This window comes from Carcharodon carcharias, chromosome 4 (genome assembly GCF_017639515.1).
Source record: "Carcharodon carcharias isolate sCarCar2 chromosome 4, sCarCar2.pri, whole genome shotgun sequence".
NCBI classification, from domain to species: Eukaryota; Metazoa; Chordata; class Chondrichthyes; order Lamniformes; family Lamnidae; genus Carcharodon; species Carcharodon carcharias.
Window position 1 is genome coordinate 2382236 of NC_054470.1, and position 14772 is coordinate 2397007.

Consider the following 14772-nt stretch of genomic DNA (forward strand, 5'->3'; position numbering starts at 1 on the left):
AAGAAACCTGACTGACAACAGTTAAATTCAAAAAGCTGAATGACAATGAGGCTTGCAACCTCATTATCATATTTAAAGTACCAACCTGCCTCCTTTGAACAGATTGATCTCCTGCCCATCTTCCCATCTCCATGAAAGTTGGAGGTGGCCAGGCTGGGGTCATTTAAGACTTTTAACCCTTTCCCACAGCCTGACTCAAACCCACCTGCTTTTTGGATAAACTTCTCCCCGACATCACCTGCTTGTAAAGGGATTGCAAAATAGCAAGCAGCGATTCAAGGTATGTGTTGGGGAATTGTAATTTATTCTCTCTGGAGAAGTCATTTATCCTGGTAGAGTAAACTTTAAACCAGAAACTGCTGCTGTGCCTACGGCAGGCAACAAAAAATCACAGCCACAAAATATTTGAAAATGCAGCTAAAAGATCAAATTTTCCAGAAGTAAAGCTTCCAACATCGTTCAGGTGAATTGGTGACTAGTTAAGAGAATGACTAGTAACTTCAGTGATTGCTGGATGAAGCATTACTGTTAGGGAAATGCATTCTGATTGGTCAAGTTAATCAATGTTTTCCTACCTTTGGGGACCATTTCCTTCCCATGGTGCACTGGTTTTGGTTTGTGTATCTGGACTACCTTCCCGTTTGGTTATCTTGGAGCTAAGGAGGAAGTGAGAAGTCTCAACTTTCAGGATAATTAAACTTTACAGTGTTAAGTACACAGTACACACAGCAGTGCTCCTAACAGGAACTCTAGCTTACAAATCACGCGCTCTATCATAACATATAATAAAAATCAAAGTAGTGCAAACACACAGATGCTGATTGACCTTCTGTGTATTTTCTGTTTTCGTTACGCGATGCAAATGATTTCTACATCGATAGCAATAGCACCAGAGCAAACCCCTCACTTTAACATGTTCCCCAACTATACTGTATTACAAAGAATCAGTTACTCAAATCTGTTTCTGAATGAGGATTCTTGCAATTTCAGTTTCAGTGTCCTGTCCATTGTTAAGCCCTCATATGCCAACATCATTAAAATATATTGGGCCAGAACTTCTGAGGAGTGGCAATCACAATTAGATTGCCACTCTGCTCCTTTTCACTCACCTTAGTCAGGATCTGTACATTTCTCACTCGACCTTCCAACGCAGGCCTGATAGGAAATGTGCAGGGCAGCAGGTTCCCAAGGCCCTCAGTGCAGGGCAGCAGCATTGGGGGATGTGAAGCCACATCACCTTTTTAAGATACCAGCTGCCTTAAAGCAGCTAAGCTTAAAGGTCCCGGCCACTTTGAGAAGCCAGGGAAGAGGGAAGTGTGTAAGTGGGTAGGATGGGGAGGGGAGCAGCATGGGTAGAGAGAGGGTAGAATGGAGGGTGTGAGGGGAATATGATGGCGGAGGGGTAAGATGGGGTGTAGTTTGGGTCAGGGTAGGATGAGCGGGGGGGTCAGGTGGTCAGTCGCGGGGTGGGGGATAGTCAGAGGGTGGTGGAGTAGTCAAGGATAGAGGAGGTAGTCGAGGGATGGGGGGTTTTTAGTCGAGGATAGAGGAGATAGTTGGGGGGGTGGAGGGATAGCTGGGGGTTGGGGATAGTAGGGGGGGGCAGTTGCAGGGTAGTCGGGGGGTGGGGGGTTTAGTCGAGGACAGAGGAGGTAGTCGGGGGGTGGGGGGGTTTAGTCGAGGATAGAGGAGGTAGTCGGGGGGTGGGGGGGTTTAGTCGAGGATAGAGGAGGTAGTCAGGGGGTGGGGGGGGTTTAGTCGAGGATAGAGGAGGTAGACGGGGGGTGGGGGGGTTTAGCCGAGGATAGAGGAGGTAGTCGGGGGGTGGGGGGGGGTTTAGTCGAGGATAGAGGAGGTAGTCGGGGGGTGGGGGGGGTTTAGTCGAGGATAGAGGAGGTAGTCGGGGGGTGGGGGGGGTTTAGTCGAGGATAGAGGAGGTAGTCGGTAGCTGGGGGTCGGGGATAGCTGGGGGTCGGGGAATAGTTGGGATGTTGGGAGGGAGGATGGGACGGCGTAGTCAGTACTATAGTTAACAGGAGATAGAAGTGATTTTCATCCTTCTCATTTTTGCTGGGTAACTATTCTGCTAAGAGTGTCAGAACAATTTGAAGTCTCCGACTTAAATCGGAGTATCGGGTGTTTCCCAGTGCAGGGTAATTGCCCATCAGAAGTGAAACTTCCTGGACAATTGTCATGCAGGCCTTGCTTGGGGACTTGCAGAGGATTCCCCAATGGATCTTCTGGGGTACCTCACGGATATGAGCTCCAGAGACTGGAAGTTCTGGGCCATTATCCAGTTATTATCACATTTCTGTTTGTGGGGCCTTGCTGTGCACAATTTGGCTGCTCTGTTTCCCACATTACAACAGTGACTACAAATCAAAAGTATTTCATTGGCCGCAATGTGCTTTGGGAAAGGTGCTATATAAATGTGAGTTAATTCTTTCTTTACTTTACTTCAGTTAGCAAGCATTTATGTTGTTACAGACAGGGGAGAGATGTGGGATAATGTTTCCCTTGTTCCCACCTCTCGACTGACTGCACCAAGTTATATTTTTGAGACACACACACACAGACACACACACACAGACACACATAGACAACCACACACAGACACACACACACAGACACACATAGACAACCACACACAGACAACCACACACAGACAACCACAGACACACACACACACACACACACGCAGACAACCACACACAGACACACACACACAGACAACCACACACACAGACAACCACACACACAGACAACCACACACACACACACGAAAAGATGATTTCTAAAGATATAGCATGCACTTAAATTTCTTTAAAGTCCCAAGAGTCAATAATCTATTTCTCCAAGAAGGTCATCAGAAAGGTTGCAGGCCTAGAAATTCTCTTTCACTGGAAGAAAATAAAGGTCTCTGGTGATGAACTCACAATGGTATTCCAAGAAATAACAGGGTTTCTGGCTTTTTAGTCAAAGTTGTTGTTGAAACTCTGTAATGAAGAAGAATAATCTTGCGGGTAGAATGAATTAGCCCCATTTCTCTGCCTACGGCCAGAGAAGAGTCGTCTCTTGTGCTGGGTGAGACGGATTCCCCCTGGTCTTTGTATCCCAGGCTGACTCTTTTTGGCTATTCTTAGAATAAATAATATATTTGTTATCCCTAACCAGTTTCTGTCACGTGTTAACAGTATTGATGTTTTCCATTGCCACACAATCGGTTGATGGCCAAGCAATTTTCCACAAAATGGGGGATGTTTGATACAATTCGCACCTGTTTGTGATAAAGTGGTTCCTTCACATCCTCTTTGTTAGATTTCAAGTTTGCAGGCACCAAATCTGGGGCAACCATTGCATTTAAGTTTCTGTAAATATCTACACAATAGTAACTGCAAATATCACAAGTGATCTTGCAACTTGATGTCTCTTCAGGGCAAGGTCCTCCAGAAAGGACATTTTAAGGACCTTGAAGAGCACAGAAAATAGGAGCAAAAGGGCCTGTGAGCCTGCTCTGCCATTCAATACGATTATGGGTTGAACTTCGGTTTCAACTCCACTTTCCTCCCAGTTTCCCATATCCCTTGATTCCCTGATGGACCAAACATCTGTCTATCCCAGTCTTATATGTATTCAATGATGGAGCATCCATAACCCATCTGGGGCAGAGAATTCCAAAGGTTCACAACCTTTTGAGTGATTTGAGTAATTTCTACTCATCTCAGTCCTAAATGATCAGTCCCTTAGCCTGAGACTGTGCCCCCATGTTTTAGATTCCCCAACCAGTGGAAACAGTCTCTCAGCATCTATCCTATTAAGGCCCTTCAGAAGTTTGTACATTTAAATGAGATTGCCTCTTATTCTTCTGATCTCCAGAGAAAATAGACTCAATTTGTTCAGCCTCTCGTGTTAGGACAGCCTCTTCATCCCAGGGACCAATTTCGTGAACCTTCGCTGTATCGGATCCAATGCAAGTATATCCTTTCTTAAACGTGGAGACCAAAACTACACACAGTATTCCAGATGTGGTCTCACCAAAGCCCTGTAAAATTGGAGCAAGACTTATTTATTCCTGTAATCTGATCTGCTTGCAATAAAGGCCAACATGCCATTTGCCTTCCTAACTGCTTGCTGTACCTATATGCTAACTTTTTGCATTCCTTGTACATACACACTCAAGTCTCTTTGAACATCAACGCTTATAAGCTTTTCACCTTTTATAACCTATTCAGCTTTTCCATTCTTTCCACCAAAGTGAACAACTTCACACTTCCCAACATTATAATCCATCTTCCATCTTGTTGTCCATTGGCTTAAACTGTCGATATCTCTTTGCAGTCTGTGTCCTTCACAGCTTACCTTTCCACCTAGCTTTGTATCATCAACAAACTTAGAGACATTAACTCCCCGTCTCTTCATCTGAGTCATTAATATAGATTGTAAATAGCTGAGGCCCCAGCACTGACCCTTGTGGTACTCCACTATTCACTACCTGCGAACTTGAAAATGTCCCTTTTATGCCCACTCTGCTTCATATCTGTTAACCAATCTTCTATCCATGCTAATATATTACCTTCAACTCCAACTCTAACCTAACTTATTACTCCTCTGTGTGGAGTCATATCGAATGCCTTCTGGAAATCCAAATATACAACATCTGCTGGTTCCCCTTTATCTACCTTACTAGTTATATCCTCAAAAAAATCAAATAAATTTGTTAGGCAGGATTTCCCTTTAGTAAAACCATGTTGACTTGTTCTAATCATACTATGTTTTTCTAAGGGTTTGTTAGGACTTCCTTAATAATAGATTTCAGCATTTTCCCAACAACTGATGTTAGGCTAAATGGCCTGTAGTACCTTGCTTTCTCTCTCTATCCTTTCCTGAAAAGCGGAGTAACATTTGCCAACTCCCAATCTGATGGAACCATTCCGGAATCCAAAGAATTCTGGAAAATCACAACCAGCACATCCCAGTGTCTCTGCAGATATCCCTTTTAGAACCCTAGGGTGTAGTCATCAGGCCCCGGGATCTGTCGCATTTTAGTCCCTTAAGTTCCTCCAAAGCATTTCTCTGTTTCTAGAGATATGTTCAGACACGAGTTAATCATTTTCTGTATAGAAACCACAAAACAAGTCACTTGACTCCCTGGAGTCCATTTTATCAAGATAAATTCCATGCCTCCTTTTAAAAGTAAAGTGTCGATCTTCTTAATGGGTTTTACGGGCTTATGACACAACCGTAATAATGTCTAGAGTTGACTATTCCAATGCTCTTCTGGCCAGCCTTGCACCTTCCAACCCCTGTAAACTTCCAACCAAAACTCTATTGCCTCCATCCTAACACTCACCAAGTCCTGTTCACCTATCACCCTGTGCTTACTGGCCCACACTTGCTCCAGTCTGGCAACACCTCAGCTTTAAAATTCACAACTTGTTTTCAAATCCTTCATGGTCTCGTCCTTCCCTATCTCTATAATCCAGTCCCACAACTCACCAACATCTCTCTGCTCCTCATATTCTGGCCTCTTGTACGTCACTAATTTTAATCGCTCCACCATTGGCAATAATCCTTTCAGCTGCCTGGACTATAAACTCTGGAATTTCTTCCCTAAACCTCTCCACTTCTCTACCTCTCTTTCCTCTCTTAAGATGCTCCTTAAAACCTGCCTCTCACCTATCCTATTATCTTCTCAAGTGGTTTGGTGACATTTTTTTCATAACACTCCCATGGAAAACCTTGGGAAGTTTAACAATGTTAAAGATGCTATGTAAATAAATGCAAGTTGTTGTTTGATTTTTATTCCTATTAGATGCTGTTCAGTCTTAAAAGGAGAATCTGGAGTCAAAGATAAGCATTAGCCCAAAGGACTCTTTTGTTTTAGGCTATTTAAAGGAAATGTAATATCAAAATAACCTCAGGGTAAAAGGTTTCTCTATGGAATTCTGTTTTGCTTTATTGTTCAGTGAATGAGCTACTGTGAGGTATGGCATGAGAATATCTCGTAGTAGTAGTGCATAACACCGTAATGTTTGCGTCATTCTTTTCTGAGTATAATTGAAGTAAAGGGTCCATTAAGTTTGACTTTGGGCCACATTCCTTCCTTTTGTGTATCACTGCATCTTTCAGCAAACCTAATCTAATAGGCTATATAGTAAATCATAGGTGAAGAGAAGCTTGTGGTATAACAGCACACAGCTTCAGAGTCAGAGTCAATCAGAAGAATAAGTGTTTACAGAATCACTCACAGGATGGGTTATAAGGCCGTAAGGGATGGAAAGTATCCTGAACAGACTGCAGAGATCAAAAGTTTTATCAATGTGCCCTGTACTCCATCCTTAATAAACACTCTAAGCAGTGTCATTATTCAGAATATATACAGATGGGATTGGATTTATATAATTTTGCTGGGGTTGTTCGGTACACGTGTATAAAGATGAGGCTCAAAAATCCTCAGGCCCAACTGTAGATGAAAGTAAGTGAGGCATTACACTGTTCACCACGTTTTATCAAATTTAAAACTAATGTTAAAATTACAAGGTTTTATAAGACAGTTATGTTTTGGGACTGTGTTTTTAATTTAGGGTAAAATGGAGGAATAAGGGGGGAGGGTGGGTTAAGTGACCTATTCTGAATTCTGCTGACTGTATATCTGGGTGGTTTGACTGTTAACGATTAAAGAGGGTCCCAGGTTGCTTTATTGGGAAGAAGGTGCATGTAGATAATGGCAGAAGCATCTGCGCTGACAGTGGATAGACAATTGGTCTCCAAAGTCCAAGGAAGGTGTAAAGAATGTCAGGTTTTGTAAATGGTTATACTTTAACTGTCTATTTAGTCTTAATTTGGAATGATGTTGGAGTCTAAATGATAGCTAATTAGCATTTCTATCTGGATACAAGATCTATATGATTCATGTTGCCATGGAGATGGGCTTTGAGATGGGAAGGGTCCATAGGGTTCATTTGTAGGACTGAGTTATCGGCTTTCCAAACTCACAGACAAGTCAGCCTGCCAGGATCTGAGTGTGAGAGTGCGAGAGTTTGAGAGAGTATGAGAGAGAGCGAGAGTGTGTGTGTGTGGGGGAAAGAGAGAGAGAGAGAATGAGTGAATGGGTGAGTGAGTGAGAGAGAGAGGGAGAGAGCAGTTAGAAGTAGCCAGTCTCCATCATTCGTTATGTAGTGGGAGCTCATGTTCAGATTGAAAAGACCAAATTCGTGGTGATTTAGAATGAGACTAGAAGATTCACCCAGCTTGCGCTAGAGGGAGAATCTCTAGGAAAAACCCTCACTGCTCACTGTGAAAGACAGTTCAGAGGTTAAAGGTTACCAGACTAGGAAAGCAAAAGAATGGAAGTAAATCCTTGTGAGCCAAGAATTATTTTGAACTGGTTCCCAGAGAATTGAATTTCTACTTAAGGGGCAGTGTAAAGTACAATCGTGAGGCAGGATTTTCAGTTGTGTTAAAAGTAAAACGGGAAAGTTCTGTTCTGTAATTCAAAGTGTAAGTTGTTTACTGAAACAATGTTTGGTCAAAGTTACTTTTAGTTTGTTTATGACAATAAAAGTCTTAAAATGTGAAATCATGCCCTGTCATCCTTTCAGTTATTCACTGGAAGTTCGAATTTCTTTACTCCCTACTGGGATCGTAACATAGTGAAACCTGTGAATCATACACAGGAACAGGAGCAAACCAATCAGTCCATTGGAACAGTTCTGTTATTATTGACAGTTATATACTTTGAAATATGACCCTGCCTGAACACAGACAGAAAGTAAGTGCTGTGCACACTGTAAGTGCCTGTTCATGTGATTGACAGGACCATGCAATATTAATGCACCTGGGGGGTGGGGGTGGAGAACTGTGTTTAGTGGAGGACTATGGAAGAAATCAATGCCAGGAGCATGCTCCAAGGACGTAGCTACAATGTTGCAAGAAGTTTAATAAACTTCTAATTTCTCCCACAGGAAGCTGTTAAGGCTAGGTTAACTGAAAATTCAAAACTGAGATTGATAATTTTTTGTTGAGTAAGGCTCATGGAATCAAGAGAGGTGACTTAAGTTACAGATCAGCCATGTTCCATGTGAATGGTAGAGCAGGTTTCCAGGGTTGAATAGCCTTCACCTGTTCTTAGTTCCCGACGTAACCACAATAGGGCTGTGAAGGTAAGACCCTTAAACATCAGCTGAATTATTCTCTTCTCGCACTTAGACCACACATCTCATGACTCACAGCCTTTCCCTCACCTACTTCCATTTACTCTCATACAATCACTTCACCACACTTTATACCACCTCCTTTTGCTCCTGCTCTCATTATCTCACTTCCCCACAACTCAAAAGTGTGTTAACTTTTACACAACAATCACATAATTTGACCTTGACATGCAAATTCTCAAAACATCTTAAAAGGCTACCACTAACATTCTCCTTTCTTTCCTGCAGGATAATTTGGCAACAATATACATCAGTAGATGGCTGCCAGAGTAGACCAAGGCCACATGTATATCCTGTCTCTACTGGAGTAATAGGTGCTGGACATTTTGGGCAGGAGATGAGGCATGGCCATTGCAATTGAACAGATTGGCGAAAATGTCCCTCAGGGTTTCCTCACATCTTGGCCTCATTTTCCTTTCTTACTTCTATCTCACCCTGCACACTCTGTATGACAAACTGTAGGTGTTTTGTACAACCATTCATCCTTCTCCTTGCCCATCTCTTCCACTTCAGGTATAGCAAACATAGAGTGCCATAACACATCACAAGAAGAGGAAGGCAGCACCCAGCAAAATGCAGCTTACCTTAGCAAGCATAGCTCAAGGTTTGGCTACACACACAGGATAGAGAGTAGGCTAGAGGGATATTCACAGAGTGATCAACAAGCACAAGTATGCACTAAGCAAGAGACTGGTTGGGGTTGCTGTTTCTATACTTCCTCCTCTGCCTGTTACCCTTCCACTTCTTCCTGCAGATGATGTGTGCCAGGCAGACCAAATCCACGAGGGAAACTTAGTTGCGCTATCACAACAGTTTTGCAATTTGTATTTATTACGAAATGTGCGCATTGAATTCGGAAGTAACAAGTCCACCAAGACCGTTAGAGATTTTTAAAAAATCAAATTAAAATATTTATTAACAAAATAAAAGGTGTCAAGAACATACATAAAACTATAATTACTACTATAATAACTCCTAAAATTCCTAATTAACCTGACTCCCTGTTACACTCCCTTTAAGGCAACGGTCAGGAATAAATTTTAGACTTAAAACAAACTTAACAAGTTAACACAATACCCTGGACAGTGGAATTCCAAATGGCTTTTCTCTAACTTCTGTTTAATTAGACAGCAAACTTATACACACATGTTGGGGGCTTCATTAAGGCTATTTCACATACTGTTAGATCATACATGGCCTCCTCTTTTCACCTAGCCTTTCATTCTCCTTTATGTATGTTTCTCTCTTTTTAATATGTAAATTCAATTGTTCCAAATGTTTTTGAAACTCTACCTTCCTCAAAACATAAAAACTTACTTGGTGCCAATATTGCCAGTAACCTTTGGAGAAAAATAAACACATCCCTTAGCCCTGCTTTCCTGGCTAGTTGTAAATAGACTAAGGTGTCTCTGCAATCCAAATCTCCCTTCATTTATCTAAAAATGCAAATTCCCTTCACACCTTACACACTAAGCCAGCATCCATGTTCACTCATTAGCATGTCCAGCTTCTTCTGAGTATTTAATGCTTGCAGTCTACTTGACTACAAATGTAATTAAACCACAAACAGACCCAATTATACTGACCCCCATAAACCTACTTCACAATAAACCAGAAAAATATTATGAAAAGAATGTTAGTTTCATGACACTGTCTACGTGATGGTAAGGGCTGGCCTCAGCTGACAGTTCCAGAACATTACAGGAGCATTAGGCAGGGATTTTTCCTGAAATCAGCAAAGCCCGATATCAGGCCGGGAAAATTAGCATTTGACCCGCCAATGGCAATGGCTGAATTTCACCCCATATCATGTGGAACATTGTTAAAAAAAATCTGATGCATGGGTTTTATGTTGGATCACTAGTGGGGTGGCCTCGGATTTGCCCGCCCTGCCATCACCTCAAAGCTTCAGTAATCTGGGCACTATATTTAAAGTCCACCCCTGCGAAGAGCTAGCATTCTTCAAGGAATAGAAAACTGCTGGGAACTGGTAGCTGCCAAAGCTAGGAAACATGCTGCCCCCAAATTTAGCATCACCTCCTTTGAGCACATACTAGATGCAATGGAGGCCTGCCATGGTGTCCCCTACCTCGCTCTGGGCGAAGACCAGCAAGCAAGGTCACCAAGCCAGCATGGGAGGCAGTGGCAGCGGTGGTTAGCGCCAACACACTCCAAAACAAGACTACCCAGTGCCAATAGAGAATGAATGATCTCGTCTGTTCCGCCAGGGTAAGTCACTCTTCTCATCACTCTCAATTCACGCATTGACAAACCCAGCACACATCCACAAGGATCTCTCACTCACTGCTAGTTCAAGGGACATCAAACACACTTTCATCTGTCCTGCAGATTGTGTCCTCATCCCATCCATGGCACCACTCACCAGCCACACATGCCAGACATTCTTATCATCCGACTGGGCAGGCATCCTGCTTACACTCTCTCCATCTGTCCTCATGCAGGACAAGCTGGCACACAGCAAAAGGGAGAGGTCACAGACTGCTGAAGGAATGCCTGACCTCAAGGTCCTCACGTACTTTGAAAACAGAGCCATCCAGCTGGCCGTCGAGGATGTGGAACACTCATGTGCTGATGGCCAGGTCAGCGGCATTCAACCCAGTGAGGATCCAGCAGTGCAACATCCATCAGACAACCATGCCGTGAGTGATGTGCTGTTTCACAGGCTACTGCCATGCACTAATTAGCTCTCATTTCTTTCACAGACACATCTGGGAAACAGCCAAAGGGTTCCACCATCCAGGACCTTAACTCCAGCCCAAGGACACCACAGAAGAGGAATCCACAGACACCAACACTGAAGACCCATCACACCATTCACCCACAGCCACCACCACAGAGACACACATCTTGGTGGGATCTTGTTCTAGAGTAGCCTTGGGGTCACCTTCTGGTGAGCACATAGCACTCTCTGATCCACAGGAGGCAGAGGCACTCGGAGGTTTGCAGGAAACCAGGGATCTTCTGAGTCCGAGTCAGATGAGAAGCCTCTGGACTCAACCATACCACATTTACCGGAGATGCAAAGACAAGCTCGGGAACATCAGGAAGGGATGTCCACTGCACTCCTCAGGTTGCGAGGCACAATGGGGGAGTCCGTTTGCCTTCAGATCGAGGTGATAGTGCTGCCATGCCAACACAACGAGGTCAACACCGGCAGGGTAGCGGCCACCATGGAGACCTTGGTCCAGGACATCGGGCCTGCACTGTTGCAGGAACTGCACTCCATTGCTGAAGCACTTGCTGGCGTCAGTGTCAATGCGAGAGGAGGGCAGGGTATCTTGAGCTCACCCCAGCTGCCCTTTCCGCTCAAGGATTCTGCCAGCAGCCCTCAAGCACCCATAGGGAGGGAATCAGCAGGGGCCATCCACTCAGATGACTTTGGGAGTGTCTGGCCCATCCGAATCTCCTCTTCCTGTGACCTAGCTCCAGTTCTGCAGGCCGTGGAGGGCGGCACAGCCACACAGCAGGACCCTGAAAACAGGCTGGGGCCCTCTAGGTCTCAGCACTCCTGAGGACACCTACCAAAGTCATCACAGGCATCAGGGCATAGCAGTTAGCAGGCTACCTCCACCTCCACTGTAGATGTTGGGGATGCATCAAGATGTAGCGGCAGGGTTAGAAAGGTCAAGAAGACATGGACACAGGTGTTAATCACTTTACATAATGTTGACCATTGTAAATACATTCCCAAGAATATCTCCTTGTCTATGGCTCCTTGTTATGAAGAACAGTGTCCGGGTCAATCAGATGTGAAACCTTGGTTCCGGCACAAAATGAAGGCTACTGCTGCAGTCCAGGGCCTCTCCCCTATGCAGTGTATAACCGGTTTCAAAGTCTCTATCCAGATTAATGATGCGTGTTTGTGGCTTATGTTTGCTGCAAGAATCTTGTACCCAAGCGTCACTGGATTCCGTGATGTTCTCTGTGTGCTCTCAGCCCTTAGAGGCAGGGCTGCCCCCCATCTCGTTCAGCATTCCTGACAGGTGAAGGTGTGGTGTTGAAGGGAACAGGTGATGAAGCCTGCCAAAGGATCAACTGCTGTTAAAGCCCATGTGCCCGCTGTATCTCAGCAGCATCTCCACGATATGGCCCTCTTCACAGAGCATATATGTGCTGCCCTCAGACAGAAAGGTGTCGGATGTTCCCAGATGCAATGTCAAGATCTTAGGATGTTCTTACTGCATCTCGCCATCATCCTCTGAGAATCATATGGTAATGAGGGCCTCACAAGCACGTCTGCCTCGTCTGGCCTTTGTTAAGGCCTCATTGCTGCAATCTCCCTTTCCAAAACCTCATTATCCTCATTCCCTTCGAACTTTTCCTCATCAGAGATGTTCAGCTCTTCCATCTCCTCATCATCCAGGTCCTCCACGCTTTGCATTGCCAGGTTATGTAGTGTGCAGCAAGCCACTATGATGCACGACCCCCTCTGGGGAGTATACTGGAAAGCCTCACCAGATCTGTCCAGACACCAGAACCTGATTTTCGGGATTCCTCTGGAGTGCTCCGTCAAACTTCGGGTTGCGGCATGAGCCTCACTGTACCTTCTCTCAGGAGCGGTCTGAGGCCACCTCACAGATATCATCAACCACATCCTTTGCAAGTAGCCTTTGTCCCCAAGGAGCCAATCCTGCAGCCTGTGTTGTCCCTGGAAGATGTCAGGGGCCTGAGACCTGCTGAAGATATATGAGTCATGGGCACTTCCACAAACATGCATGATCCATTTGTTATGGTTGCAGACCAGCTGAATATTGAGAGTGGTTCACATACTGGACTGCTTGCTGCCAGGGAGATTTAAGAGCCACAAGGGTGCAGTTGATGGCACACTGCATCTTGAAAATCTGGAAATCACAGTGAATCCCACCACTATTGCTTCCTGGCTTGCCTGATCTCTGTCAAGTTGACAAAGTTGTGTGCCTTGGCAAAATGGGCATCCATGACCTCCTGGATACATTTGTGGGTGGAGGCTTGCAAGGTCATGCACAGGTTGCCAGTGGAGCCGTGGAAGGAGCGACTGCCGTAGAAATTGAGCGTGGCAGTCAAATTCACTGCCACTGGCAGTAGATGCCCAAGTCCCCGTGGCACCAAATCCTGCAGAAGGGACATACGAGAGTGACCAGTTCCCTTGACATGGTGACACTGGTTCTCGCTCATCTGCATGTAGCAGATGTGCCGTCTGTAGACCCTGGATCTAGTGAGGTGACAGCTCTCTGGAGTTCATCCTCTGAGTGCGGAGGAAGCCCGTGAGGAAGTCGTGAGGGTTCTGCTCCTCCCTTTGGCGAGCCAGGTGCCTCCGTCATATTCTCCATTTTCTTTTCTGCCGATAAGCAATGAGGCAGACAGTGGGATCACCAGGCTTATTACTGATGGTCTCCTCAATGCAGTATCAAAGAGAGAGAAGGTCAGCAATCGTCTCCTAAGGATCACTCTTGGTCAAGTCATCACCTGTGGCTGCCTCTCAAGGCCCCTTTTCACATGCTGGAGAGTTGTGGCCACCACATAGGAGCCCAGTGTTTAGTGCATATGATGGTTGACCAAAATCATACCCACTACTACACCACACCACATGTCAGCTTTGGCCACTTGTCTGCATCCTGAACTCTCATCTCGTGTGCAGGCATTGTTTTAACCTGCACTCAAAGGCTTTGCGGTTTGCTTGGGCCATGAGGGTAACTTTTCAATGTCTCCTGAAACATAATGCAAGGGATTAGGAGTGCACCCCTCCTTCAGTGTTCCACGGCCACCTTTCCGAAGGGGATGGTCAAGCTTGCCTGGTCACCCAGTGGCTCTGCAGCACCATTGCACTCATTCAATTTTGAAGTCTGCGCGTTCGGGGTTAAAAGTAGAGGAGAAATCATTGGCACTGTCAGGAATTAGTGTTGCTTCAGTAGACACAATTGCTTGACTAGTCTGACTCCAAGCAGGTTAATTAAGCTCAAGCTAGTCATTCTCAGCTGTGGAAGTATGCTCATCTTTGACATGTTTTATCCATTTACCTGCCCGCCCACCGTCATGTGTTACTGTGCAACCTTCAGACCTTCAGTCTGTGCTGCCATGACTCCCCCTTGCACGGATGCCCTAGCCCAGAGGTTCCTTTCTCTCCAACACTATTGCCCTAGCCCCTGCACCACAAGCCAGCCACGATAAAGCCACTGTGGAGGCTTGCCTGTGACTCCCCTGAATCCGCGGGGTCACTTTCTTGCATTGTGATCTTTGACAGCACTGTGCTAAGTTGTGTGCACTCACCTCTGAGTTCCCCTCAAAGTTCAGGTCAGCAGATGCACCCCTTTTAAATGCATTTGTAAACCACACAGATGTGGGATTTAAATTTGACGTGTGTTGGAGTGATTCCGGCATGTAGCCACAATAATGATATGCAAATGTAATCAAATTAAGTTCCTGACATCCGAGGGCAGGAAACGCGGCCTGCCATTGACAGAGGGAGGGGGTCAATCACTTCCTGGATTGACGTGCCTAGGGCCTTCTCAAGATTTTTCAATCTCACCACCAAACACACCCGTCCCAATCGGATGCAAAA

At 45.1% G+C, this 14772-nt stretch overlaps 1 protein-coding gene across 3 annotated transcripts in view; it reads right to left on the reverse strand.

The window, feature by feature from the left end:
• epb41l4a (erythrocyte membrane protein band 4.1 like 4A) overlaps positions 1-14772 on the reverse strand; it is a 374673-nt gene that overhangs the window by 63194 nt on the left and 296707 nt on the right. For all 3 annotated transcript variants that reach the window (XM_041186876.1, XM_041186875.1, XM_041186874.1), the window contains one exon: positions 576-656. In XM_041186876.1, coding sequence (XP_041042810.1) covers positions 576-656 — 81 coding nt within the window. The remainder of the gene's footprint in view (positions 1-575; positions 657-14772) is intronic.